Here is a 27767-nt window from a genome sequence, read left to right on the forward strand (position 1 = left end):
AAAAGGACACATGCAAGGTCAGTGGCACTGCTTGGGAAGCAGCAGCCTATGGTTTATTAAGGCTGCTCCGGAGAGGAGGAAATGAAGGGGAAACGACCACTGAGGAGCACCTCCTATTTGTTGGGCACCATGATGAACACTCGGTAGGGGTGAAAAGCTTGAAATACCTAGGAGGGTTAGTCAGGCAACAGAAGAATGCAAAGTGGAAAGCAAACTGACACAATCTCTGCCTAAAAGCATTCAAATTCAATTTCTAAAAGACGTTCTTCAGGTCAAGCACAGTAGTCATAGGCCAACTTGGCTTACCTGTCGCCTCCTGCATTGAGGTAGGTTTCTATCCTAGACCTTTCATCAGCTGGTTAAAGGAGACCTGCCAAGGGGGAGACAACATGAAGTAGTAAAGACAGGGAAGGAACAATTATCTTGGGTTCGCAACACCTGGAAAGGAGAGGCTGTATAATGATTCTCTTAGGTTAGTGTTTAGCCAGTGCTGCTTGGAATCTGACACTTAAAGACACTGCTTGGAGACGACTGACTGGGGGTGTGTGGGCCATAGAGACACTGGCAATGGACTGGTGGGGCTCAGATGGGCTTGGAAGAAATGGGGCTCTGTAGCAAGATCTAGCTTTCAGAGAAGAAAGAGAGTCAGAGCTGGAGGGAGTCTGCCTGGGAGTTGAGCCATGATGAGGTTTATGGTCCTGAGGGTCACCCCAAGAAGGCAGAGAGAGCAAAACCGGGGACTGAAATACTCACGGACATGAGGAATGCCATCCTGCCAGAGGTGCCCCCTCCACTCAGCACCACCAGCCCCCCACCCACCCCAGGCTCCTGAGAAAAGAAAAACGCCTAGGTCTCCCGGCCCCAGCCCATTGGGGAAAGTATGCTTTCTTCTTTGTCAGTAAGAGAACTCTCCTGTTATCACAAAAGTGAACAGAACACACAGAGTGCCGTGCAGTAGAAAGAACCTTGGATTTGAGAAACTTCATTCTGACCCAAAACTCTTGCTTAGCTACTTATTCAAACCCTTACTTAATCCAAAAAAGGACTGAAAGCAGCTTTGTCCTAGATAGGTAGGTAGGTAGATAGAAGTGCATTATCCAGCAAGTATTAGTTGGGTGTATTTGGGCAAGCTACTATGGGCTTCCCTGGTAGCTCAGTTGGTAAAGAATCTGCCTGTAGTGCAGGAAACCTGGGATCAATCCCTGGGTTGGGAAGATTCCCCTGGAGAAGGAAATGGCAACCCAATCCAGCATTCTTGCTTGGAAAATCCTATGGACAGAATCCTATGGACAGAGGAGCCTGGTGAGCTACAGTCCAAGAGGTTACAAGAGTTGGACATGACTTAGAGACTAAACCACGACCACTATGATTATCTTAAGTCTTCGTTTTCCCATCTGAAAAAAAAATGGAGATAATAACACCAATTTTACAGGTTTTTGTGAAGCTAATGGATGTGAAAGTGCATGGTCAATCATAAAGTAGTATGCAACAATATTTATTATAATTACTATTGATTGATAAGATGACAATAAGGATCCAAGAGGGAGGACTGGAAGAAAGGAGGACTAAAGTCTATAAAAGTGAAACAAGAAAATAGAAATGTAGAGGGAAACACAGATTTAAGCAGGGAGGAGATGGAAAGCTGGTACCTTCAGCACTTTCTGAACTTTTTCAGCCACTTGTTCCATGGTGGTCAGAGTTGACTCGTTGTAAAGTCGCTGGAGGCAACAGGTAGGCATCAGCAGCCAAAGAAAGGACAGTGGACTGGGGGTGGGGGGTGGAGAGGCTCTCAGGGTTTCAAAAATAAGGAACCATGGCCTGAGAGGGCAGAGGCTGAGGTGGGGTTGGGGCTGGCGTCTTTATTTGCAGTGTCCAGGGGGTGGGTCTGGGTCACCTGGTATGTGGGCATGACTTGCCCCTCCTCCTGGAAGAGCTCAGCATCACATTGCATTTGCTCAGCATCAGCTTTGTCCAGATCCCGGGTCAATGATTTGACTTCGCTGTGATTGGCAGGGCTGCCTCATACCCAGACGAGGAGAGGGAAGCGGGGACAAGGGTAAGGGCAGGGAGCCAAAGCTTCATTCACGCCTGCTGGAGGTGGGAGTGGCTGCAGGCACAGTGTTGAGACAAACATACACACATGCGCGTGTGTGTGCGCGCGCGCACACACGCACGCACACAGCATTTAGCCGGCAGTTGGTACTCTGGGCCTATCAAGGAAAGAAAATCAGGGAGGAAGACAGGAAGGAGGGCAGGAACAGCAGAAACTCAGGGGGAAGGGAAGCCTAGAACAGACAGGATTCTAGGAATCAGCACAGAAGGCCAACATGGGGAAAGTGTCTCACCTCCCACTTGCCAGGCTCCGGGGTCTCAGTCACAAGTTGAAACCATTTTGTGCCCGGCATGGTCTGATGCTGTGGACACACTGTCTTGCGTGCCTTTTCAGCCACACAACCCCTTGTGTCACACTGACTGTTCTTCCAGTTGGCAGGGCCTTACCTGAAGCACAATCAGTTCAGTTGCTCAGTGGAGTTCAGTTGCTCAGTGGAGTCCAACTCTTTGTGACCCCATGGACTGCAGCATGCCAGGCTTCCTTGTCCATCACCAACTCCCAGAGCTTGCTCAAACTCAGGTCCATTGAGTCAGTGATGCCATCCGACCATCTCATCAGGCACAGTGATAATGAGGCACAGTACCCTGGCCTCTCTGAACACCCTCCTCTGAACACCTCTGCCTGCATCCTTTCCTGATCACTAGTCCCCCAGCCCTCTGGTCACCCCCAGGGAACTCCCCAGGTCCCTCTCTAGAGGCACCCAGAGTCCCCAGCCTCTGCTTTGCTCCTGAAGAGGAAGACCCAAGGTTCATTACTCTTGCCCTTCAGACAATGGCCTCTTCTCTGGGAGGGCCTGGAGCCTGGAAGGACAATACTCAGGCCCAGGGCAGAGAGAATTCCTGGGCATCAGTGCTCTGGAACTAGGTGCATCAGGAAGCCAGAGATCAGGGTCCTCAGGGTCAGCAAAGGTCAGAAGACCAGGTCACACAGTCCTCCCTGATCACACAGTCCTCCCTGCCCCACATACTCCATTTCACTCTCCTCTCAGAAAGAAGGCAACAGAAGCTTCAGAGCCCCAGGGGTGCACACGCTGAACTGGATATTACAGGGGAAAGGGCCACAGAAATAGAAATACTGCAGTGAGAATTAAAAACCAAAGTATCTGCCCTAAATACAAGTTTAGCCAACATTTATTTACACTGAACAATGCACTTTTCACATACAGTATCTCATTTGATACGTTAAGAAGATGATATTGAAAAGAATGAAATAATGCCATTTGCATCTAGAGATTATCTTACTAAGTGAAGTAAGTCAGACAAAGATAGAATCTTATACGTGGAATCTAAAAAGAAAATGATACAAATGAACTTACAAAATGGATAAAGACTCACAGATAAAGAAAACAAACTTATGGTTACCAAAGGGTAAAGGAGGGGAGGGATAAATTAGGAGTTTGGGATTAACAGACACACACTACTGTAAATAAAATAGATAAACAATAAAGACCTACTATATAGCACAGGGAACTATATTCAATATCTTGTGATAACCTATAAAGGAATATATATTAATGTGACACAATGAAGTTGCTCAGTCGTGTCCAACTCTTCATGACCCCATGGACTGTAGCCTGTCAGGCTCCTCTCTCCATGGAATTTTCCAGGTAAGAGTACTGGAGTGGGTTGCCATTTCCTTCTCCTGGCAACCCACTGCAGTATTCTTGCTTGGGACAATTCCATGGAGAGAGGAGCCTGACAGGCTACAGTCCATGGGGTCACAAAGAGTTGGACACGACTTGACTGAGTGACTGAGCACACTGGCACATATACATATATATATATGAATCACTTTGTTATACACCTGAAACTAATACATTGTAAGTCAACTATAATGCAATTAAAAAAAGATGATTTTATTATATGTCAAGGTTGTATATTGTCACCCTGCTTATTTAACTTCTATGCAGAGTACATCACGAGAAACGCTGGGCTGGATGAAGCACAAGCTGGAATCAAGATTGCTGGGAGAAATATCAATAACCTCAGATATGCAGACAACACCACCCTCATGGCAGAAAACAAAGAATTAAAGAGCCTCTTGATGAAAGTGAAAGAGGAGAGTGAAAAAGTTAGCTTAAAACTCAACATTCAGAAAACTAAGATCATGACATCTGGTCCCACCACTTCATGGCAAATAGATGGGGAAACAATGGAAACAGTGACAGACTTTATTTTTCAGTTCAGTTCAGTTGCTCAGTCATGTCCGACTCTTTGCAACCCCATGAATCACAGCACACCAGGCCTCCCTGTCCATCACCAACTCCCGGAGTTTACCCAAACTCATGTCCATTGAGTCGGTGACACCATCCAGCCATCTCATCCTCTGTCATCCCCTTCTCCTCCTGCCCCCAATCCCTCCCAGCATCAGGGTCTTTTCCAATGAGTCAACTCTTCATATGAGGTAGCCAAAGTACTGGAGTTTCAGCTTTAGCATCATTCCTTCCAAAGAAATCCCAGGGCTGATCTCCTTTAGAATGGACTAGTTGGATCTCGTTGCAGTCCAAGGGACTCTCAAGAGTCTTCTCCAACACCACAGTTCAGAAGCATCAATTCTTCAGCGCTCAGCTTTCTTCACAGTCCAATTCTCACATCCATACACGACCACTGGAAAAACCATAGCCTTGACTACATGGACCTTTGTTGGCAAAGTAATGTCTCTGCTTTTGAATATGCTATCTAGGTTGGTCATAACTTTCCTTCCAGGGAGTAAGCATCTTTTAATTTCATGGCTGCAGTCACCATCTGCAGTGATTTTGGAGCCCAGAAAAATAAAGTCTGACACTGTTTCCATTGTTTCCCCATCTATTTCCCATGAAGTGATGGGACCAGATGCCATGATCTTAGTTTTCTGAATGTTGGGCTTTAAGCCAACTTTTTCACTCTCCACTTTCACTTTCATCAAGAGGCTTTTTAGTTCCTCTTCACTTTCTGCCATAAGGGTGGTGTCATCTGCATATCTGAGGTTATTGATATTTCTCCCGGCAATCTTGATTCCAGCTTGTGCTTCCTCCAGCCCAGCGTTTCTCATGATATACTCTGCATAGAAGTTAAATAAGCAGGGTGACAATAAACAGGGGCTCCAAAATCACTGCAGATGGTGAATGCAGCTATGAAATCAAGAAACGCGTGCTCCTTGAAAGAAAAGCTATGACCAACCTAGACAGCGAATTAAAAAGCAGAGACATTACTTTGCCAATAAAGGTCTATCCAGTCAAAGCTATGGATTTTCCAGTAGTCATGTATGGATGCGAGAGCTGGACTGTGAAGAAAGCTGAGTGCCGAAGAATTGATGCTTTTGAACTGTGGTGTTGGTGAAGACTCTTGAGAGTCCCTTGGACTTCAAGGAGATCCAACCAGTCCATCCAAAAGAAAATCAGTCCTGAATATTCATTGAAAAACTGATGCTGAAGCTGAAACTCCAATACTTTGGCTACCAGATGCAAAGAACTGACTCATTGGAAAAGACCCTGATGCTGGGAAAGATTGAAGGCAGGAGGAGAAGGGGATGACAGAGGATGAGATGGGTAGATGGCATCACCGACTATATGGACATGAGTTTCAGCAAGCTCCGGGAGTTGGTGATGGAAAGGGAAGCCTGGCGTGCTGCAGTCCATGGGGTCGAAAAGAGTAGGATACGACTCAGCAATTGAACTGAACTGATAATTCAATTAAAAAAAAAAAGGTGATATTGACATGCTCATTTTTTAGATGATGAAACTGAAGCTCAGAGAAGTTAAGTTAGTTGCTAAAGATTACACAGCAGAGAGAACTGGGACTCACACCCAGGTTCTCACTCCAGGTCTCATGCTCAACCAAAGCATGAAATAATTTAAGGATTTACATGTTTATTGAATAAATGAAGTAACTAACAAATTGGTGCAAATTAAGAATAATCTCTCTTCACACAGTGTTATGAGATTTTTAAAGATCGTTCCCCAATATTGTATCATTTGATCCTCACAGCAGCCCCGTGAGGTTTTGCATCCTCTGATTTACAGGTGGGAAACCTGAAACTTAGATTAACCTATTTGCCTAAGACCACACAGTAAGTCGCAGAGCTGAGACAGGTCGTCGCTCTTTAAATTTCCCCTATAAACCCAAAACCCTTAATAATCGCTGTATCTCCAGCTATTAACATGTCAGACACATAGAGAAAGCTCTATAAATATTTGCCTAATAAGTGGAAGAATGAATGAGAGAAGGAAGGGAATCAATATCAGATCATGAATGGGGAAGAGACTTAAAAGCTGACGCAGTCTACAAGTAGGAGATTGTCAAAATAATTATTATCTCCATGACTCTGTCCCCTCGCGCACCGAAGGTGGAGTTCCTCTTCCCAACTTGGCTAATTCCATCTGGGGAGGAGGGGCCTCTCAGATCCCGAGACCCTCGCACCTGCGTCCGGAGGGACGTCCCTTCCCCCCGACCCCCCTGCGGGGGCTCAGCAGGCGGGAGCCGGGATCAGGAGGGATGGGGGGCCCTAGAGGCCGCCAATGAGAGGGTCGTGGGAGGAGCCCCGAAAGAACCGGGTTGGGGGGGCAGTGATGACGGCGGCGAGAACCCCAGCGGGGCGGGGCGGGCCCGCACGTCCCGGCCGGGCTGCGGCTGAGCGACCGAGGCCAGCTCTGCAGAAGACGGCGGCTGGCGCGCCGGGACGGTCACATCGCGCTGCAGGGGCCGGCGGGGGCAGCCGCACTGCCTCGCGCCCCGGGGACCCAGGCCAGCTGCCAGGCCGCGAGGGCACCGCCCCCTGCTCCCGGACAGACTGCGCGGCCGGTCGGAGCTCTGGGGGCTCCGGGGCCCCGCGGCCCGCACCCGCTACGCCTCCGCTCTCTGCCCGCAGCTCGGTCCCGCGCTGCCCGCCTGGCCGGGCCCGCGCCGGGATGGGGTAGGGACAGCGCCACGGAGTCCGCGATGGGCCGCCCTCTGGGCACCGAGCAGCCCCCCGAGGCCTGACCCACCGCGAGGACCGGCGGAGGTGGGTGTGGGCAGAGCAGAGGCGCGAACTGAGGGCGCCGGGGTGCTGCGGGGGTGGGCAAGGCAAGGGGAAAGGGGGGTTCTGGGGCTGCTGTGGGGTGTGGGGAGCAGGGAGAGCAGCTGCCCGCTTGTGCTTTCTGGCAAGTCCTTGACCCCCGCCCCCCTCCCCCCCCCAACTCCTGCCACCTCCAGGAGCCCCGCCTGAATGTCAAACGGATGCCCGGGTGCCTCCCAGCGGACTCGGTGGGGACCATGGCTTCACTAATGCCCCTCTCCCCATATCTAAGCCCCACGGTCCTCCTGCTGGTCAGTTGCGACCTGGGCTTTGTGCGAGCAGGTGAGTAAAAGGGGAGCAGGTGAGGAGTCACCAGAGCTAGTCTGGGGGTGGACCCTGGTAACCTGTTCACACACTGGCGCCCGTAGACCGGCCTCCGTCTCCTGTGAATGTGACAGTCACTCACCTCAGAGCCAACTCGGCCACTGTGTCCTGGGACGTCCCAGAAGGCAACATCGTCATTGGCTACTCCATTTCCCAGCAAGTATGAATCACCCTTCTGCTGCCCCAACCTGTGTCCTTGGATCTCTGAGCATTCCCTCTGGTCACCGCCCCCCACCCCCACCAGCTCCCCTCCCTGCCCTGGGAGACATGTAGCTGGGGTTCCCTGGCTCAGGCTACCCTTCCCACCCCAGTCCTCCAGAGTTCTTGGGTGTTCAAGAATCCTGGGCTAAGCCTTGTGGCCTGGGACCAGGGTGAGGCTGTCCTCCTCTCTCATCATCTCCCTGCAGCGACAGAATGGCCCTGGGCAACGTGTGATCCGAGAGGTGAACACCACGACTCGGGCCTGTGCTCTCTGGGGCCTGGCTGAAGACAGTGACTACACAGTGCAGGTCAGGAGCATCGGCCTCCGGGGAGAAAGCCCCCCAGGGCCGCGGGTGCACTTCCGAACTCTCAAGGGGTCTGACCGGCTACCCTCCAACAGCTCAAGCCCAGGTGAGAGTTTCGATTATTCCTCACCCCCTAAAGCTTTGGATTCTCTGAGTGTTTACCTGGTCTTTGGCCTCCTGTTTACTTCCGCAAAGCAAGCAGCAGTCTAGCTTAGATGAGTAGAAGGATGATATAATTCACTGTACTGCCAGGAAAGGAAGGAAAGCAGGTTGGCAGGAGACTGAGTTTAGACAGGCTGGTAAGGAATTGTTTGGGGGGAAGGGCTTTAAATCTTCCTTTTACCCAGCCTCAGTTCATTGCAGCTGCAGCCTGCATGAGTGAGCACCTGACCTGCAGCCCTCCTGCTGTTTGGTCTCTAACCACCTGTCCACCAGCAGCTTCCCAGAGAGCGGCTACCAGCAACGGTGCTGCGACAGGTCTACACTGGCTCTAATCCCCAGCATCTCCATCCTGAACTGTCTACACAGGCATAGCTCTCTAGTTGCTCCCCAGAACCTGGGGTCTGTCTTCTTTTCCTTCTCAGGTGACATCACAGTGGAGGGTCTGGATGGAGAGCGACCACTGCAGACGGGGGAGGTGGTCATCATTGTGGTGGTGTTGCTCATGTGGGCTGGTGAGTAAGCAGCTGGATGGGGCATAGTGGATTGAGTGGGGCTGAGTGAAGGTGGGAGTTGGTGAAGGTTGTCAGGAAAAAACAGGGTGAGAACAACGGTGTGGGGAGATAAGCAGGAAAAGTTTGAAGAAAGGGAGAGGAGGCTGTTGGGAGCCCAGAGAGGATGATGAAGAATGTAATGTGCATGGGAAACAGGAATTCAAAGATTTTCTTCTTTGATTTTCTAGAAACAGTGGGTATGTCACTGCCCTTCAGGGCTATGAGTGGGGAGGTCAGGATCAAGGCTCAGATTGTATGATTGTGTTTCAGCTGTAATCGGGCTATTCTGCCGTCAGTATGACATCATCAAGGACAATGACTCCAACAACAACCCCAAGGAGAAGGGGAAGGGACCGGAACAGAGTCCTCAGGGAAGGCCAGTGGGGACAAGACAGGTGATGTGGGGCCAGTGAGGGCGGGAAGGGGGTTGGGGGTTGTGTCTAGAAGTATCGAGGGAAAGGGAGAAGGGTCATAGAGGGGCAGGAGAAGAGGGAGAATGGAAATTTGGGATGGAGGAAACTATCACTTTCCTGAAATTAGAGACTCAGGCCATCTTCTTTCACAGAAAAAGTCACCATCCATCAATACTATTGACGTATGAGAGAAGAAGCAGAACCAGAAGACGGATGCACTAATAATCTGGGGCTGGGGCTGGGGTCAGGGAGAGCCCAAGATGGTGATCTGCCCAAGACTGAAGGATCCCACAGTTTCCCAGAGGGTAATCGCATTCCCACAATCTCAGGCCTGGTATCCATCCTCTTTCCACTGTGAGCAGGGCCAGAAGGTAGGTCTGTTAGGCTCTGAGCCCCTGGACCTGGGGAGTGGATATCAGATGGGATATATCCTTCCACCCCCCAGGTCCAGAGGAGAGTCACTTGTTCAACCCTATCCCATTAGGTCCCAAATGGGGCCCCCATTTCACCTGCATCAGGACCCTTGGCATCCCCAGCTGCCCCCACATCTTGCCTCCGGGTCTCAGAGAGCAGTATTTCTGTGGGTACTCCCCCTCCCCCAGAAAATAAAAAGAACTGTCTGGGTCTGGAGGCAGACGCTGCACTGCACTACTCCAACGTCTTCCATGGAGCCTCAGGTGCTCCCCCTCTCACGGGCAGCCCCTCCAGCTGCTGGTGGTCTCACCCCTTGGACATTTTTCCAATAAAGGTTCTTGGACAAACTGCAGCTGACTGTATGCAATACTGTCTAGTATGCTGAAAGACACTTCTCCACTGCCTCTCCCCTGACCACAAGGGCCTCTCACACCACCACTACCAACTTGACAGGAGCAGACTCTTATTTGAAGGTGTTTGCTTTGATTCTTCAGTCTAGAATGGGTGGAGAGGGGCCAGAAAGGGGCATAGAAAACTAGGGCCCTCGATTCTTTTGCTTTATTGGGTAAGAAGGAGGAGCAGGGAACAAAAATGGAGGATATAAATTCTTTGTGCACCAGTGGAAAATAAAGTTATGTTACATGAGAGGGCCAGGAGCCTTTTTATCTTCACTGCCCACATTGGCAGCCCAACTCTTCATCATTTATTCCACTGACTTCATCAACCCTGAGCTAGTAATCAGTAAAGGACTGAACAGGGTTTTGGAACAAATGAAAGATTAATGGATCCCCGGGGGGCAAAGTGTTCCTCTCCTGTGCATTTCTGTGCCTATTTTTCCCTGTCCTTGCTTTCCCTTTTGTCTGTCTGTATGTCTCTCTGTTCGTTCTGCTGCTGCTGCTAAGTCACTTCAATCGTGTCTGACTCTGTGTGACCGCATAGATGTCAGCCCACCAGGCTCTGCCATCCCTGGGATTCTCCAGGCAAGAACACTGGAGTGGGTTGCCATTTCCTTCTCCAATGCATGAAAGTGAAAAGTAAAAGGGAAGTCGCTCAGTCATGTCCGACTCTTAGCGACCCCATGGACTGCAGCCCACCAGGCTCCTCCATCCATGGGATTTTCCAGGCAAGAGTACTGGAGTGGGGTGCCATTGCCTTCTCCGTTCGTTCAGTCAAAGCCAATAATAATTATAAAGAATAAATGAGTTTATATTTACCCTCTGCCATTATATCCAGAGGAGCATTCTGGAAATAAAACTGGGGTTGGAACTCTCCTGTCAAAAGAATTAGAATTTGGGCTCTGGGGCCTACTTGTTTCCTGTGAAAATAGGGACTGTCCTCCACTTTTTCCCAAGTTCCAAGGGGAGGTTGGTGCCAGTGAAAGAAATACCTGTTGACATCTGTGACCACTAAGGGGGAAAGACTTCAGAACCCAGAATCTTTCTGGGCAGCACAAGCTACACTGTCTGGAAGGTAACCGTCTTCATGTGATCAGTCAACATATGACCCTCCCAGTTCCCGTGGAAACTTATGAATAACTTCCCTTTTCTGCATCTTGATCACTCTACTTTGTTATAAGAAGTTACATTAATTACATCCTCTGAAAGGAACCCCAATCCAAAGTCAAGAAGTAGTTTTGATACTTATCCAAGCTCCAACCCCGGTTATCACAAGACTAAATCTGTTAGGTGAGCCAAGGGTTGGTCTGCCCTCTGCCCTAAACCATAAAAGCATCCTGATCTAAGCAGCAGTCTTAACCCCACCGTTTTTCAGTTCAAAAGTAGGGTGCTTTACCTCCCTCTGACCACTGGTTCCAAAGCACATTTCTCTCAGACTCTGGATACATCATTTCTGGGGATGAGAGTGTCACACGGTATATAGTAGCATGGCACGGAAATAAGGAGCTAGACACTGAGAAGGAATTCAAAGGGTGTATAAACGTACCAGGCTCTGGCTTGAATCCCAGTTCGTCCTTAAACCTCTGTGTTAGGTTAGACAAGTAAGCCCTCTAATCTTGAGTCTCCTATTATGTAAAGTGGGACTAATAATGTTATCACTGTCAAAAGGTGGCTTTGAGATTAAGTGAGACATGTACAACACTTCGCACGGTACCTGGCAGACACATACTGAGTATTCATTATTAGCTTTGTGATCCTGTGCAAGTTATATAACCTATTTGGGTTCAATTCTGTCAACTGTAAAAGGCCTATAAGAGCAACTGCCCTGCTTTCCTCCAGGGTTGTGAGGATTAAAAGAAAGCGCTCAGCCGCGTTTACGTACATCAAACACCGAGAGAGACTACGATTACGTAGAACCCCGGAGTTTGCGGAAGGCTTGTGGGCGTGGCTGGAGTTTGGGTTTGCATGCCGCGACGGGATTGGTCGAGAAGAGAAGTCTGCAAACCCTCTCAGGGTCCCGCCCTAGATCTCAACGCGCCTGCGCGCGCTCTGTTTGCTAAGCTACGAAACTGCGTGGTGACCTTGCGACGCGTGTCGCGCTCAGGTCGCTAGTGCGTCAGCGGCCGTGGCTGCGGCTGCGTGGCGGGTTGTCCAGGTAACCACGGGAGTTGTCGCTGTCTGTAGGCATCTGAGAGACAGGTGTTCGTCATGCAGTTGAAGCACCTGAGGACGCTGCTGAGCCCTCAGGTGAGGAGTCGCGTGCCTCTTCGCTCCCTCGCCCGCCTTAGTGTTCCAAGGAAAGTGGGGGATTGAAGTTTGGAAACGGTGAACGCCTACTGTGTGCAGAAGACCGAAGGCTTTAGCGGTGATACGGACTCTGCTCCGTCGATAGAGTGTGAAGTAGGCGAGAGGGGCTGCTGAGCACCGTAGCTTTCCGTTCATTTCATTTAACGGATCAGTTGTGTACCAGGTCCCATGCTGGGGCTCCAGAACTTCCCCAGTTGTTGCCTTTGCTTTCGAGAGGCTCGTACTAGAGGAAGAAACGCGTGTGTAAACAACTAACAATAATCTACATCGCTTAAATGAGCGCTCTAGGTGCATGTCCCACCGAAGGGAGTGCAGGCGACCACACCGTTCGTTTTGATGGTAAAAATCTCAGATTCAGAAGAGGCTGGGCACTAGGGATGTAACCGTAGAACATGTTGAAGAAAGGCGGGGTTTTGGAGTTAGGAGACCAGAATTCAAGTCCTAGCGTCACCACTACTTTAAATAAATGACCGGATACCCCTGACTTTAGCCTTTATCGCACAGGCTCTTTAAGCACTCATCCAAACTTCTACATTTGGTAAATGGGAATAATAGTAATCGCAGCTTTAGGGGATTAGGGGAAAGAGTTAAAGGCAGTAGTATACACAAGAGAACCTTGTAAACTAAAAAGCAGCATGAAAACTGTTAGACAAGAGAGAACGATATTCAAAATTCAAAGGACAAAATAATACAAAGCAAGAATATCTGTCATAATTGAATGTTTAATGTGTACCAGGGCAGCATAAATAAAGAAGTTGGGGTTGTGGATTATAGAATCAGGTACACGTGGATTTAAATCTTGATACTGCCACTTAAACTGTGTTTGTAAACTTGAGCAAATTACTTAGACTATCTGTGCCTCCATCTGGAAAAGATGAATAAGAGTAGCACCTACCTCAGTAATGAGATAAAGTGATATAATGTGTATCACACACTTAGCAAAGTGCCTAATCTGTAGTGCTCGTTAAAACTTAGCTATTATCCTCTATCTCTACCTCATTTAATCCTCACAACAGTCCTGTGAGGTACATATTGTAGAGAAAGGAGAATTGATTGATTGTGGGAATCAGGAAGGCTTCACAGAGCATGTGGCTTTAGGAAAATAGAAGGAAACTAGAACAAAAGAGAGGTGTACTCATTGCTTTGAATCTGTATTTTGAAAATTCCTTTACCCTAATGGAATAATTGGAAATGAAATCTCCCTTCAATCTTTCAAAATAAGGTGATGTCAGATGCGGGAAAGGACTGAGTGCCCAGGATGGGGCAAAATGATGAAGGAAGATGGTCAGCAACAATTAATGAGGAGCCCTCAACACTCCTAACCTAATTTAGTCAAGAGTTGGAGAAGGCTAAAGGTGGTGGGGTGACTATTTTCTGATTCTGGTTTGAGGATTTTGATGGGAAAAAGGCCCTTTTTACCTCTGACGTTGAAAGTGGGTAGGTTAGAAGTAAAAATTAACAATGTTTTAAGCCAGGGCTCTACAGCCCAAGTAGTTAATCAAACGGAGCAGAAACTAGATTTTTTTTTTTCAATTTCTAGGAGGGAAATCCTTAGTGCAGAACCTGCTGCATAGACCACCAGGGCTGGTGGTGGAAGGGACAGACATAGCAAGAATAATTCACCAGGAGTTGATCACTTCTAATTTGGGCCTCTGTGAAGTGGATTGTTAAGGGAAAAAAAACAACAACGACAGAAATAAAAATAAAAAACAAAGGCATTTTTTGAATCCTAAGTCTCAACTGTAATTATTTTACTTCCCATTCCAGAACTTTTACTGTCTCTCCCTTTTCTCCCAAATAAGTCCAAACTCAGCCTAGCTTAAAAGAGCCTTCCTGAATTGGCTTCCATCTATTTTTCGTGCCTTCCCCCTTCTGTTCTGCTATTAACAATGTAGTGTCAGCTAAATTAAATGACTGTTTATTCACCAGAACTTGTTATGCCATTTCTTCTACCTCGGAGAATTTCCCTACGTAACTGTCTCCATTCTTCAAAGCTTAGCGTTGATCATTTAAATGGAAAATTATCTCGGGCTTTTCCAAACAGTTATAGTGCTTTGTATGTGCCTCCCTTATGGGAGTTTTCCCATTTTTAGATCTTTGGGCAGGAACCACGTTTTGCTCTTTGTCTCTATCTCTCAGCCCTTGGCCAAGTGCCTTTTTCAGTATGGTACTCAAAAACATTAATTGAATTAATGGCTAAAGACCAAAACTTAATCAGACCAGTTGCATTTATTTCAGTAGCAGAATGAGGGAATAAGAAGGCCACTGTAGGGACACACCGGTACTTACTCATTGTGTCACTTCCTAGTGCGTTTGCATTATGGTTTCTAGAAGCAGTTTATTCCACCATCCAGGGCTCTGAGGCCTCAGAGACCTGGATAGATCATGGGCATCTCTTTGTTTTAAGGACTGTGCTAGAAGGAAAATTGACCAAAGTCACACTAGAAGTAATGGAACTAGAAATGCTAATAGCATTCTCCGCCAGCATCTGGATTATTTTTGTCCCCTTTACCTCTGCAGGATGGAGCTGCAAAGGTCACCTGCATGGCATGGTCCCAGAACAATGCCAAATTTGCTGTCTGCACAGTGGACCGTGTGGTCTTACTATATGATGAACATGGGGAGCGAAGAGATAAATTCTCCACCAAACCAGCCGACATGAAGGTGAAGGGAATACTCACGTGTACCTTAATCTGTTGATGGGACCTTATAAACCTAGAAGGCTTCCTAACCTGCTTCCTAGCCACAGGCATAGGAAATGGCCTGCACTTCCTTTTCTTAGTACAAAGCCCTCAAGCCCGCTACCATCAATATGCACTTGTTCTTCTCTTTTCAGTATACTCACTACTTCTTTTTTCTGTCCTTTTCTTTCTTTCTTATTTTTTTTTTTTTCTTTTTTGACTCTTAGTATGGCAGGAAGAGCTATATGGTGAAGGGCATGGCTTTTTCTCCTGATTCCACTAAGATTGCCATAGGACAGACTGACAACATCATCTATGTCTACAAGATTGGAGAAGACTGGTGAGGATAGAGATTGGGAGATGGGGTGTCCCAGAGAAGAAGGGAAAGGCAGGAAGAAATGCCTCCCTGGGAAGGGGGAATGGAGAAAATAAGGAGCCGTGCTGGAGCTTGGAAGGCAGGGGCCTTCTGGAGTCTGTTGCTGCCTTCCCTTTGCCTGCACTGTGTTTCCTGTGATCCCATCCCTGGAGGAATCAGTCTTAGATCAACAAGGAGGCCCTCTGAGATCCTGGGGAGCCAGGAGTGATGTTCTGTTTTTATTATTCTTCCAAAGCTACTCTGGCTCCTTCTTATGCCTCCTCGAGGGCTTCCGTGGAGTGACAGGCAACACTGGTGGGCCAAGGATGGTGTCTGCAACTCCTTCCCCTCCCCCAGCATCATTTGTGGCATTTATTCATGGATGTGGTTTTTAATATGCTTCTCTCCTTTATTTGGCAGGGGTGACAAGAAAGTCATTTGTAACAAGTTCATCCAGACGGTAATGTTCTTACCAATCCCTGAGAGATCAGGAGGAACAAATATATCAATATATCTGCTTATAAATACAGCCAGAAGTTGGCATTTGTTAATATCTGTCTCTGACTTTTCCTGCTGCATGAATGGTGCTGCCTGGCTGCTTACCCGCCTGTGCCTTCCTCCTTAGAGCCCAGTCATGTCCCCTCCTCTCCTTCCCTGTCGGCGGTTGGGGTGGTGGCATGTGGTAGGCTGTTCAGGTTTAGATTGTCTATCTGTGTGCTCATATACATAGATAGGCTTATCCTTTTCATTCTTGCTTTCTTCCAGAGTGCTGTTACTTGCCTGCAGTGGCCAGCAGAATACATCATTGTCTTTGGGCTGGCTGAAGGAAAGGTAAAGGAGGGAAGAGAAGCACAGGAGAGGCTGTGGATGGGGATAATGGTTCTGGAAAGAGGTATATGGTTAATCTTCTCCCTGAGGGTCAAGTTACGTATTGGGGGGAGACCACACAGGGAACAGTTCTTGTGTTTTTATTTCTGTCCCTTAGGTCCTGGATAGAGTTGAAAGTAGCCTAACCAGACTTCTGTCCACTCTCCCATTTTCAGGTTCGTTTAGCAAACACCAAAACTAACAAATCATCTACCATCTATGGGACAGATTCTTATGTGGTGTCCTTGACAACAAAGTGAGTAAGGAAGAATGGTATCCCAGAAGCTTGGGAATGGTAGGAAAAGCTCGAGTCTTGGCTTGAGGGACCATAGTGTGAACGATGGGGAGGGCTGGGAGCGGGAACCACAGGTAGAGTAGTCTGATGAGGAAGGGGACTTTCTTGGGGAGACAGGATGTTCTAACTGCTTCCTTTATGTCTCTCCTTTCTTTCTTTTCTCCTTTTTTTAGTTGCTCTGGGAAAGGAATTCTCTCAGGTCATGCAGATGGCACCATTGTTAGGTATTTCTTTGATGATGAAGGCTCAGGAGAGTCACAGGTATGAATAAAGGGTGCTCTGGGAAAGGGGAGAAGGAAATCCCAAGCACTGTCCTAGGGGAGGTTGGACATCTAAGAAAGTTAGATTATGGTGCTCAGGGAGGAGGCTGGAAGGTGAGGCCTCAGGCAGAGAGACACCTGGATGTGGCCGCAGAAGAGGATTTGTTTTCAGGAGGCCAAAGCTTAATAGTTATAGGAAAGGATGAATCAAGTGGAAGGAACCTTGAGGCGAAGGGAAATAAAGACTCTGAGAGAAATGAAAATTAAAAATTATTCTCATTTATGTAAAATGTTTTACATATATTTATAAATTCAAAGAACAAAAGAGTTGTTTATGCTTGGAAAGGGAAATATAGAGGAATAAAGGAAGGTTCATGTTTTAATCCTCTATTGTTTGAATCATTTACAATAAGAATTATCTGTATCATGATTAAACGTGCCCTTCCTAAAATAAAGAAGTCGTATATTCCCTGTGGGCCTATACAGTGTTGGTTGATGTGTAGGTCAGCTTCCTTTGGGAGCCTTACTAGGTGAGTATTGAAGATCTCCAAACAAGTATTTTGAGGTTTCCTTTTGAACATAAGGGCTTCCCTTGGGGCTCCTCTGGTAAAGAATCCGCCTGCAATGCAGGAGACCTGGGTTCGACCCCTGGGTTGGGAAGATCCCCTGGAGAAGGGAAAGGCTCCCCATTACAGTATTCTGGCCTGGAAAATTCCATGGACTGCATAGTTCATGGGGTCGCAAAGAGTCAGACATGACTGAGCGACTTTCACTTTGAACATAAAATTGATAAATGCATATATATTAAAATGTCATAGAAGATGAGTGTGTGGTAAAGACAGATAATTTGTGAAGTCTTCAGATTAGGATGTGTTATGGCAGGAAAATGTTGGGGAAAAGATTTCCTCGAGTAGAATTGTCCAAGGGAGTGTGTCAGGTGCTAGCAATGAGAAATTTCTGAGGTGGTGTCCTCAGAGTGACAGAAACCCTCTTCTACTCTTAGGGAAAGTTGGTGAACCATCCATGCCCACCCTATGCCTTGGCGTGGGCAACCAACAGCATTGTGGCTGCAGGCTGTGACCGGAGGATTGTGGCCTATGGAAAGGAAGGCCATGTGCTACAAACTTTTGACTACAGCCGTGACCCTCTGGAGCGGGAGTTCACCACAGCTGCAGCAAGTCCTGGGGGCCAGTCGGTTGTGCTGGGAAGCTATGACAGGTGGGTCCCTGTCCAGCTGTGGCTTCTGCCTACTTTCCCTGTGTACACTCTTCTTTAGCCCAGTTTTGCTTCCCAACCAGAGTGGAAGACTGGTTGAGCGTCAGAATCAAGTGATTCTCAAGTTTTAATTCATGCACATTTTCCTCTTCCTGCTCCCACCATCCACTAGCATGCCATCAGTTCCAAGATTCACCATGCTCTGGTCGTGTGTCTCAGTCTCTCCCCAGGACTCCACAGCAGACTTTATCTCTACTTTCTTTGTATTCCCGTTGCGCCTTTTCAGACTACTGGCTTTGTGTTTATCACACTGTATTATCCTTTGGTGTTTGTATCTAATGGGCTAATTTGAAGAGCCCTTAAGAAGAGAGCCTCTATTATTTTTTTTTTCAAGTCTCCAGAGCCTAGATTAGCATCTAGTATATCATAGGTGCTCAGATGTTTGTGAATGTATAAATGATGGGACGGTGCATAAACAGCTGGAGTCTAGGTCCCATCTCTTCCTGGAGTGCTTTTAACCCCAGCTTTGTCAGTGCTGTCTTTGTCCCTTTCAGTCTCATGTATGTCTCTTCCTTTCTTTCTTCTCTGACTCCTAGCAATTCTCTTTTCGTTTTCTGTATTTCTCTATACTAACAGCTCATTTTTCTAAATATCCACAGTCCCTTTTTATTTTTTCACTCCTATCTCTCTTACTCTATTTTACTTTTGACTTGATTTTCCCAGTTTACTTCCCTCGAACATTTTTGTCCTCTCCTACTAGACCCCCCACCTCCCGCCACCTTGTCTGTTTTCTTTTACTTCCTCTGTTCTCTGATATAGCAAAACTCATTTCCTTCCATTACAAGCCCATTTTCACTTTTTCTCAGCCTCCATCTCTTCTAAAAGCCACATACTTAATTTCAGACTTCGGGTGCTCAACTGGAGTCCTCGGAGAAACATCTGGGAAGAGGCAAAGCCCAAGGAGATTGCCAACTTATACACCATCACTGCCTTGGCCTGGAAGCGGGATGGCTCACGACTCTGTGCGGTATGCAACTAGTAACCCCTTTCTGCTTTGGTGACTTCTTCAAATTAAGAAAAATCCCACCTATCTTAAAGCACTCTCTCCTGACACTGGAGAAACTCCTCTTCCCTTTTGATCGCAGTCTAAAACTCCAGTGTTGCAGGCAGGAAAGAGAAATCCATACTTTATTGGGGGTCACATGGGTCAAGAGTTTATAGGCAGGGCTAGTTTCTCCCTCATATCCCATCACTAACTACGTGATGCTCTTGAGTCCTGCAAGTGCACCTCTTTCCTGCTGATACTTCCAAAACCTACCAACCCTTTCACTGCCGACTCTTCTGTAGATTCTAGAACCTAGGGTTTGAGAGTGTCTCTAAATACCCTCTTCACGCCTCTACGCTGTGTGTGTTACCCTTTATGCTGCCACTTTCCCTTCCAGGGCACACTCTGTGGTGGAGTGGAACAGTTTGACTGCTGCCTCCGAAGGAGCATTTACAAGAATAAGTTTGAATTGACTTATGTGGGACCTAGCCAGGTAAGCAGCTGATAGCCTACCACACTGAGGTCATGCCATGGCTCATTCATCCCTGCAGTACTACCCTGTGGTCTGGCCACAACATAGACTCAAATTTAACCTCTGGCAGAGCTGTTCTGAGGAACAGAATATGTCTGACAACTTTCCCACAGTAGGTCTTCCAGCCTATTGTAAGAGAAGGATTATTCTCTTCTCTTCTCTTATTAAAAATACCAGGTTTAAGGGGTACAGAGATTGCCATTTACATCTTCCTGGTTTAAAACTTGACTCCCTATAGGATGTCAACTGGGGAAATTAATAGGATTATAATTCTGAATTCCTTTGTTTTAGGGCCTCTGAACTCATTGTATATGATGTTGCAAGCTCATGCCTTAGGTCCTGAACCCAGTTTTATCTTTTCTCTACCTCTACCCTCTTTTCCTTCATTTATTATTCATTGATTCCTTCAGTCTTTCAGTTTCTCCAGAAATATTTGTCCTTTCTTTATCTGTCAGCACTGTTAGGCATTGAGAATTCAAAGATGGTTATCTGTAATACATTGTCCCTTAATTGAGATCATTCTAGTGAAGGAGACACATGTATCAAAAAATAATATAGCACACATGGTAAAGTTATAAAAGTTTGTAGAGAGAGCTACAGGAACATAGGGTGAGTGATTAGTTTAACCCAGTGGAACTTTCAGAATCATTTGTATTATAAGCATTGAAAGAGATAATAGATGAAAGCGTTTTATAAATAGTAAAAGCATTATAAATGTGAGATGTCCTTTTTACTAAGAATATCCCAGGCCAGGCAAGGAAACAAGATGTGCTTTTGCTTAGCACTGTGGCGGTAGGCAAAGGACACAGCCCATTCCCCCCACTTTCGGACTGGGGGAGCTGAGACTCCTCTTTTACCAAGGTGATTGTGAAGAACCTCTCATCGGGGACCCGAGTGGTACTCAAGTCACACTATGGCTACGAGGTGGAAGAAGTGAAAATCCTGGGAAAGGAACGCTACCTGGTGGCCCACACGTCAGACACACTGCTGCTGGGGGACCTGACCACAAATCGCCTTAGTGAGGTAGGAACCAAACATGGAGAGGTGGGGAATGGGGCATCCTGAGGTGTTGCCCAGATGAGGCAGGGTCCCTGGGGAAGGTCTCCATGGGATGCTCTAACATTCCTGTGTTGGGGACCTGGTTTCAGGGAGTGAGATCCAGGTTTAGAATCCTGGAATATGAATCACGGCTGTTGGACTTTGTTAACACCTTCTCCCAGAAGCACAGGGTCCAAGGCAGAATCTGACATAGTATCTCTCTTGTGCAATGTCAGACCTCCCCAGATCAATCTCTCTGCGTCCCACCCTGCTGTTCTTGCAGCATTGCCTCAGGTGGTTATCCACAGGTTCCTTATGTCTTCTTCCCCCTTAACAGGTAGCTTGGCAGGGATCTGGTGGCAATGAGAAGTATTTCTTTGAAAATGAAAATGTGAGTAGAGCTTGATTCACCATAAACCTTCTTTTAGCTTCTGTGTCATAGGATGGCAAGTGGTAAGGGGTTGAGGAAACAGCAGATAAAATGGGAAGGTGAAATAGAGGAACAGAATAAAGAGAAAAGTGGACTTTGCTATAAACTCGCAATGTACCTCCCTCGACTGTCTCTTTCTTCATGCAATCTTTCCACCATATAACAATCCCATTCATCCCCAGGTGTGCATGATCTTCAATGCTGGAGAGCTCACCCTTGTGGAATATGGGAGTAATGATACCCTGGGTTCTGTACGTACTGAATTCATGAACCCCCATCTCATCAGGTAACCCCACCTAGTTCTCTAAATTTTTGAAACCCAAAAGATTTCCTTTTTGACTTCTAACCCCTGTATCCTCGAGTTAATCTAAAACCTTCATCCCATGTCTTGTTTCAGAGCTATTGTTAAACATCCTAGCTACCTAAGCCCGTTTTGCCTTACCTGACCTTTCATGTTTCAGTGTCCGTATTAATGAGAGGCGTCAGCGAGGAATGGAGGATAATAAGAAATTGGCTTATCTTGTTGATATCAAGACTATTGCTATAGGTGAGTAAGACTCCCTCATAATTGTAATAACAAAATTGATGTTTATAAAGCACTTCCATATCACAGGATTGTATGCAGTGGAGAATCCAAGACTCTCAGAGACAGCAGGTAAATGTGCGTCTGCATTCTTACAGTGGATATGTGAAATGCTTAAATTCACGTGTGTGTCTGTGTCTAGAAGTCTAGATATAGATACCTTGGTGTGTATAGGCCTGCCCATATAATTATTCATGTTCTGTAGGCATTTATCTTAGGGCTGGGAAATTGTGAATTGTAGAGAAGAACCATTAGAAAATTTAAGAATTTTCCTGTTTAGACTTCATAGGATCACAGATTCTTAGAACTGGTAAGTCCCCTTAGGAAGGGGACTTACTTTCTGTATAGTTTGTCATTAATAAGTAGTGATGACACATTGTATATACATATCACAAGTGTTCACATTTATAAATCGTACTTATATATTAATAGTTAATTTTGTATCATGAAATGTTCCAAGCATAGGGAAAGAGTATAAAGAATAGCATGATATTCTCTAAAAAGCTTATTAGAGAATAACATATCCAGGTAGTGTAGTTGTTAACAGCAGAGCTCTGGAGTCAAACCTCCCCACTTGTCTACTTACTACCTGTGTGATCTTCAGGTAAGTTACTTATCCTTTCTGTATCTCAATTTCCTCATCTACAAAGTGGGGATAAAAATAGCACCTACTTCATATGAAAAGCACTTAGACTAGTGCCTAGTATATAAGTGCGTAATAAATGTTAGCTATTGATAATAATAATATTATTATTACTTGTATACCCATAATATTATATGAATAGCTAACATTTGTTACATACTTACTATATACCAAACAGTAGTCTAAGTGCTTTTCTTATTATTATTACTTGTATACCCATGGGCTTCCCTGATGGCTGAGTGGGTAAAGAATCTGCCTGCAGTGCAGGAGACGTAGGAGACAGGGGTTCAATCCTGTGCTGGAAAGATTCCCTGGAGAAGGAAATGGCAACCCACTCCAGTATTCTTGCTTGGAAAATCCCATGGACAGAGGAGCCTGACAGGCTACAGTCCATGGGGTAACAGAAGGGTCAGACATGACTTAGTGACAGGGAAGAGCTCTATACCCATACCAAATTCTGTCAAATCCTTAACGTTCCATTATATTTTCCTTGGATCTTTTCTCTCTTCTTTTATTGGTGGACATTTAAGTTGTTGGTTTTTCCCTATTGCAGTATTTCAGTTCTCTAAGGTTTACACCCAGCATGGAATTGCTGAATCATAAAAGAGGTACATCCTCAATTTCACTAAATATTTCCAAATTGCTCTCTGAAGAGGTTGTACCAGTTTACAGTCCCACCAGCAGTTACAGTTCCACATCCTCTCCAATGCTTGAAATTGCCTGACTTCATAATTGGCTCAATTTGATGTGTTCAATATATGAAAATATATTTCATTGTATTAATTTTTTGTTCATTTGTTTATTGGCATTTTGGATTTCTTCTTCCATGAGTTGCCAGTTTATATCCATTGCCTCTTTTTAAAATTAGATTGTCTTTTTCTTGTTTGGGCTTCCCTTGTGGCTCAGCTGGTACAGAATCCACCCGAGATGCGGGAGACCTGGGTTCAATCACTGGGTTGGGAAGATCCCCTGGAGAAGGGAAAGGGTACCCACTCCAGTATTCTGGCCTGGATAATTCCATGGACTGTGTAGTCCATGGGGTCGCAAAGAGTCTGACATGACTGAGTGACTTTCACTTTCTTTCTTGTTTACTTGAAGGAGTTCTTTGTGTGTGCAGGTATAGACTTTGATGGTTATTTGCGCTGCAGTTATTTTGTCTCCGCCTGTGGCTTGTCTTTTCTCTCCTTTTCAGCATCTCTTAGTGTTTAGACATTTTTAAGTTTAATGTAGTTCATTTCATCACTTTTTAAAAATTGAAGTATAGTTGATTTACAGTGTTGTGTATCACTTTTTAATAAATAGTTTGTAGGTTTTGAGGTCTTATTTAGGAAATCCCTTTCTACTCCCTCCTATATTTTGGCACTTAAAATTTTTGCCTTTTACCTGGAATTTATTTTTGTGCATAATATAAGTAGAAATCTAATTTTATTTTTCCATATGTGTAACTATTTATTGAAAATCCATTCTTCACCCAGTAATACATTATGTCATCTCTCATAAATCAAGTTTCCATATACATATGGGTCTGTCCTTAAGATATTTTTACATTTCTAGAGTTTTATATTTCATATGAGGTTTCTGAGCTCAGAAATATAAGTATAATGCAAATAATAACACAGTCCACTGGCCTAAGTTCTAATAGCAGTAGTGAGCCATATGACTTTGGACAAGTCACCTCACTCTGTAGGTCTCATCTTCAATGTACACTGACAGAGTTTATCTCTTAACTTTTTTGGGTCACCAACCCCTTTGAGTGTCTAATTAAAAGCATAAATCCTTTCCCAGAAAAATATCTACACACATAATTTTGTATGTAATTTCAGGGTGCTCATAGAAATAGGGTCCCCACAGCTTTAGCACTTTCTAATTGTACTTATAATTGAGGCGTTAAAACATGGATTTACTGATTTTGCTTTTGAATTAAAGAAAAATTCATTTTTAAGTTGGTCGTCCCAGTTGTGGATATCAGCTGGCATTTGGTTTTTAGCTTCAGTCAGTTCAGTTCAGTTCAGTTCAGTCGCTCAGTCGTGTCCGACTCTTTGTGACCCCAATAATCGCAGCATGCCAGGCCTCCCTGTCCATCACCAACTCCCGGAGTTCACTCAAACTCACGTCCATCAAGTCTGTGATGCCATCCAGCCATCTCATCCTATGTCGTCCCCTTCTCCTCCTGCCCCCAATCCTTCCCAGCATCAGAGTCTTTTCCAATGAGTCAGCTCTTCACATGAGGTGGCCAAAGTACTGGAGTTGCAGCTTTAGCATCATTCTTTCCAAAGAAATCCCAGGGCTGATCTCCTTCAGAATGGACTGGTTGGATCTCCTTGCAGTCCAAGGGACTCTCAAGAGTCTTCTCCAACACCACAGTTCAGAAGCATCAATTCTTCGGCGCTCAGCTTTCTTCACAGTCCAACTCTCGCATCCATACATGACCACTGGAAAAACCATAGCCTTGACTAGATGGACCTTTGTTGGCAAAGTAATGTCTCTGCTTTTGAATATGCTATCTAGGTTGGTCATAACTTTCCTTCCGAGGAGTAAGGGTCTTTTAATTTCATGGCTGCAGTCACCATCTGCAGTGATTTTGGAGCCCAGAAAAATAAAGTCTGACACTGTTTCCATTGTTTCCCCATCTATTTGCCATGAAGTGATGGGACCAGATGCCATGATCTTCATTTTCTGAATGTTGAGTTTTAAGCCAACTTTTTCACTCTCCTCTTTCACTTTCATCAAGAGGCTTTTTAGTTCCTCTTCACTTTCTGCCATAAGGGTGGTGTCATCTGCATATCTGAGGTTATTGATATTTCTCCCGGCAATCTTGATTCCAGCTCGTGCTTCTTCCAGCCCAGCGTTTCTCATGATGTACTCTGCATAGAAGTTAAATAAGCAGGGTGACCATATACAGCCTTGACGTACTCCTTTTCCTGTTGGAACCAGTCTGTTGTTCCATGTCCAGCAATGTTAAGTTTTAAGGCAACTTTTTCACTCTCCACTTTCACTTTCATCAAGAGGCTCTTTAGTTCCTCTTCACTTGCTGCCGTAAGGGTGGTGTCATCTGTATATCTGAAGTTATTGATAATTCTCCCAGCAATCTTGATTCCAGCTCATGCTTCTTCCAGCCCAGTGTTTCTCATGATGTACTCTGCATATAAGTTAAATAAGCAGGGTGACAATATACAGCCTTGATGTGCTCCTTTTTCTATTTGGAACCAGTCTGTTGTTCCATGTCCAGTTCTAACTGTTGCTTCCTGACCTGCATACAGGTTTCTCAAGAGGCAGGTCAGGTGGTCCGGTATTCCCATCTCTTTCAGAATTGTCCACAATTTATTGTGATCCACACAGTCAAAGGCTTTGGCATAGTCAGTAAAGCAGAAATGATGCTGTGAAAGTGTTGCACTCAATATGCCAGCAAATTTGGAAAACTCAGCAGTGGCCACAGGACTGGAAAAGGTCAGTTTTCATTCCAATCTCAAAGAAAGGCAGTGCCAAAGAATGCTCAAACTACCACACAATTGCAGTCATCTCACATGCTAGTAAAGTGATGCTTAAAATTCTCCAAGCCAGGCTTCAGCAATACGTGAACCGTGAAGTTCCAGATGTTCAAGCTGGTTTTAGAAAAGGCAGAGGAACCAGAGATCAAATTGCCAACATCCGCTGGATCATCAAAAAAGCAAGAGAGTTCCAGAAAAGCATCTATTTCTGCTTTATTGATTATGCCAAAGCCTTTGACTGTGTGGATCACAATGCATAAGATAATATATAGGAGCTGTGAATGGGCTTTTTTCAGGAGACTCCCTGAAAGCATCCTAGCCAACCCTGAGTGGTCTGTTCTAAACATGATTGTTTCTTAATGTTATCTACAAAATTCAGACCCAGCTAATATTTATCCTCTACACTGACCCACCTAACTTTAGTCAGAGGTTCCTCCTATTGTGTCTGTGCACCTTCAACACTGATGGACCCTCTGTGTTTTTACGCAGGTGTACAGGTAACTCCTTGGAGCACCTGTGATCACTGAGGTCATTTCGTTCATCAGCTTTCTGTCATTGGTAGGCTTGCTGTAACTGGGGCTTATCATGAGTAACAGAAGCCACAGTTCTGATCTGCTATGAGACGAATCCCAGAGTCCCAGAGAGGAATCAGATTTCTTGGTGGATCTGGATCTTCTAACTTAACTCTGGAGTTAAATGAAATCTCTGTAAATTTAGAAGAAACACGGCATCTGAAACAACTTAGCAAAACTATATTATACTGACCATTTGTACTCCTGAGTGATGTGCTCTAGACTAATGCAACATTCTTAAAACCAAACTTTCATAAGCCACCTCATGCTTTGTACGTAATTATGTGGAATCTGTCTTTTTCACCCTGTTTCCTTTACTCTCTAGTGGACCTGATTGGCGGCTACAACATTGGTACCATCAGCCATGAGAGCCGTGTGGATTGGCTGGAACTTAATGAGACTGGGCACAAGCTTCTCTTCAGGGACCGGAAACTTCGTGTGAGAAGGGTTACTAAGGCCTTAACCACTGACTGGTCCGTAAAGGATGTGGTACTAGCTGCCACCAGGGGAAGTGGGAGGCAGAATGGGACGTGATTTCTTGGGGCTATGCCATAAGCATAATGAACAGCACAGAAGGATCAACATTTTCTAAATCTAATATCACCACGCATCCCATTTTACCCTGAGAGATTGTATCATGCAGGCACCAAAATCACGAGGGGAATTTGGGAGTTGGTGTGTCTCTTACTATTCACAAATCTGTGACTTCATGAACCACCCTCACCCCTGCGTTCCTCTTCCTCACCGCCCAGCTGACCTTTACCACACCTACTGCTCCAGTGCTCTTCGGCCACACTTAGCACTGACGCTGACTTGAGGACAGTCTCCCCCAGCCCTTTATTGATTCTGATCTCAGTGTGGTATCGCCAGTGAGTTCGACCTCGGGGACTACCTGGTGATTTTTTATTTCATTTTCACTGTGATGTAAAAGCCACATCACATATTTCCAGGCCATTTAATTTGTCTCATGACCTTATTTTTGTAATCCAGACTGATAACTCTGGCCCAGAGTTATTCTAGGAATGAAAGTCTGACCTTCACCTAACTTAAATTCCTAGGGTGTAGCCCTTTGCTCTTTTGGTCATCTCTTATTTGGCCAGTGTCAGAATATACCAAGTGAGCATGAACTTGAAGGGTTTATGGTCGAAGTTCAGTAAGCTTTGAAATTCAGCATGTACCTGACTAGTGGGCTAGCTCACCACATTTCCCCATTAGGAAATGGTCCAGATGGGAAGACACCCACATCTTTTCTTAATTGTGTATCTACTTCTTCCTCCTCCAGTTGCATCTATACGATATTGAAAGCTGCTCTAAGACGATGATCCTCAACTTCTGCTCCTACGTGCAGTGGGTCCCAGGAAGTGATGTGCTGGTGGCTCAGAACCGAAACAACTTGTGTGTGTGGTACAACATTGAGGCACCCGAGAGGGTCACCACGTCGTCTATCAGGGTATGTCCACGTCAGGGCACCCTCACACATAGTGTCGGGCTGATTAATCGGAACCCAAGGAAACTGGGAAGGCTGCTTGGTTTCTCTGCCTGCC

At 45.9% G+C, this 27767-nt stretch overlaps 3 protein-coding genes across 3 annotated transcripts in view; 2 read left to right on the top strand and 1 right to left on the bottom strand.

The window, feature by feature from the left end:
- GCKR (glucokinase regulator) overlaps positions 1-2562 on the bottom strand; it is a 29177-nt gene extending 26615 nt beyond the window's left edge. Inside the window, 7 exon segments of the mRNA XM_027555790.1 lie at positions 307-337; positions 340-370; positions 754-828; positions 1650-1718; positions 1895-1989; positions 1992-2032; positions 2344-2562. Coding sequence (XP_027411591.1) covers positions 307-337; positions 340-370; positions 754-828; positions 1650-1718; positions 1895-1989; positions 1992-2032; positions 2344-2405 — 404 coding nt within the window. The 5' untranslated portion in view covers positions 2406-2562.
- A 4163-nt stretch (positions 2563-6725) lies between these two features.
- Positions 6726-9869, top strand: FNDC4 (fibronectin type III domain containing 4). The gene is made up of 7 exons (XM_027555791.1): positions 6726-7093; positions 7285-7429; positions 7516-7631; positions 7879-8083; positions 8562-8651; positions 8961-9085; positions 9256-9869. The coding sequence occupies exons 2-7, from the start codon at positions 7309-7311 to the stop codon at positions 9289-9291; spliced, it is 693 nt and encodes a 230-aa protein (XP_027411592.1). The 5' UTR covers positions 6726-7093; positions 7285-7308; the 3' UTR covers positions 9292-9869.
- Positions 9870-11975: 2106 nt separating this feature from the next.
- IFT172 (intraflagellar transport 172) overlaps positions 11976-27767 on the top strand; it is a 36515-nt gene continuing 20723 nt past the window's right edge. The window contains exons 1-16 of the mRNA XM_027555792.1: positions 11976-12159; positions 14740-14883; positions 15128-15240; positions 15676-15715; positions 16021-16086; positions 16299-16378; positions 16591-16678; positions 17681-17895; positions 18796-18919; positions 19335-19430; positions 20331-20492; positions 20845-20898; positions 21120-21223; positions 21399-21484; positions 26549-26661; positions 27506-27673. Coding sequence (XP_027411593.1) covers positions 12121-12159; positions 14740-14883; positions 15128-15240; positions 15676-15715; positions 16021-16086; positions 16299-16378; positions 16591-16678; positions 17681-17895; positions 18796-18919; positions 19335-19430; positions 20331-20492; positions 20845-20898; positions 21120-21223; positions 21399-21484; positions 26549-26661; positions 27506-27673 — 1692 coding nt within the window. The 5' untranslated portion in view covers positions 11976-12120. The remainder of the gene's footprint in view (positions 12160-14739; positions 14884-15127; positions 15241-15675; positions 15716-16020; positions 16087-16298; positions 16379-16590; positions 16679-17680; positions 17896-18795; positions 18920-19334; positions 19431-20330; positions 20493-20844; positions 20899-21119; positions 21224-21398; positions 21485-26548; positions 26662-27505; positions 27674-27767) is intronic.

Source organism: Bos indicus x Bos taurus, chromosome 11 (assembly GCF_003369695.1).
Source record: "Bos indicus x Bos taurus breed Angus x Brahman F1 hybrid chromosome 11, Bos_hybrid_MaternalHap_v2.0, whole genome shotgun sequence".
NCBI lineage: Eukaryota > Metazoa > Chordata > Mammalia > Artiodactyla > Bovidae > Bos > Bos indicus x Bos taurus.

What these genes read in the sequence shown, in the direction of transcription:
- FNDC4 (XM_027555791.1), top strand. Translation starts at nt 7,309, where the DNA reads ATGCCCGGGTGCCTCCCAGCGGACTCGGTGGGGACCATGGCTTCACTA. An exon ending in CCTGGGCTTTGTGCGAGCAG is followed by an intron (nt 7,430 to 7,515) that starts GTGAGTAAAAGG and finishes TGGCGCCCGTAG; the next exon opens with ACCGGCCTCCGTCTCCTGTG. An exon ending in GCTACTCCATTTCCCAGCAA is followed by an intron (nt 7,632 to 7,878) that starts GTATGAATCACC and finishes ATCTCCCTGCAG; the next exon opens with CGACAGAATGGCCCTGGGCA.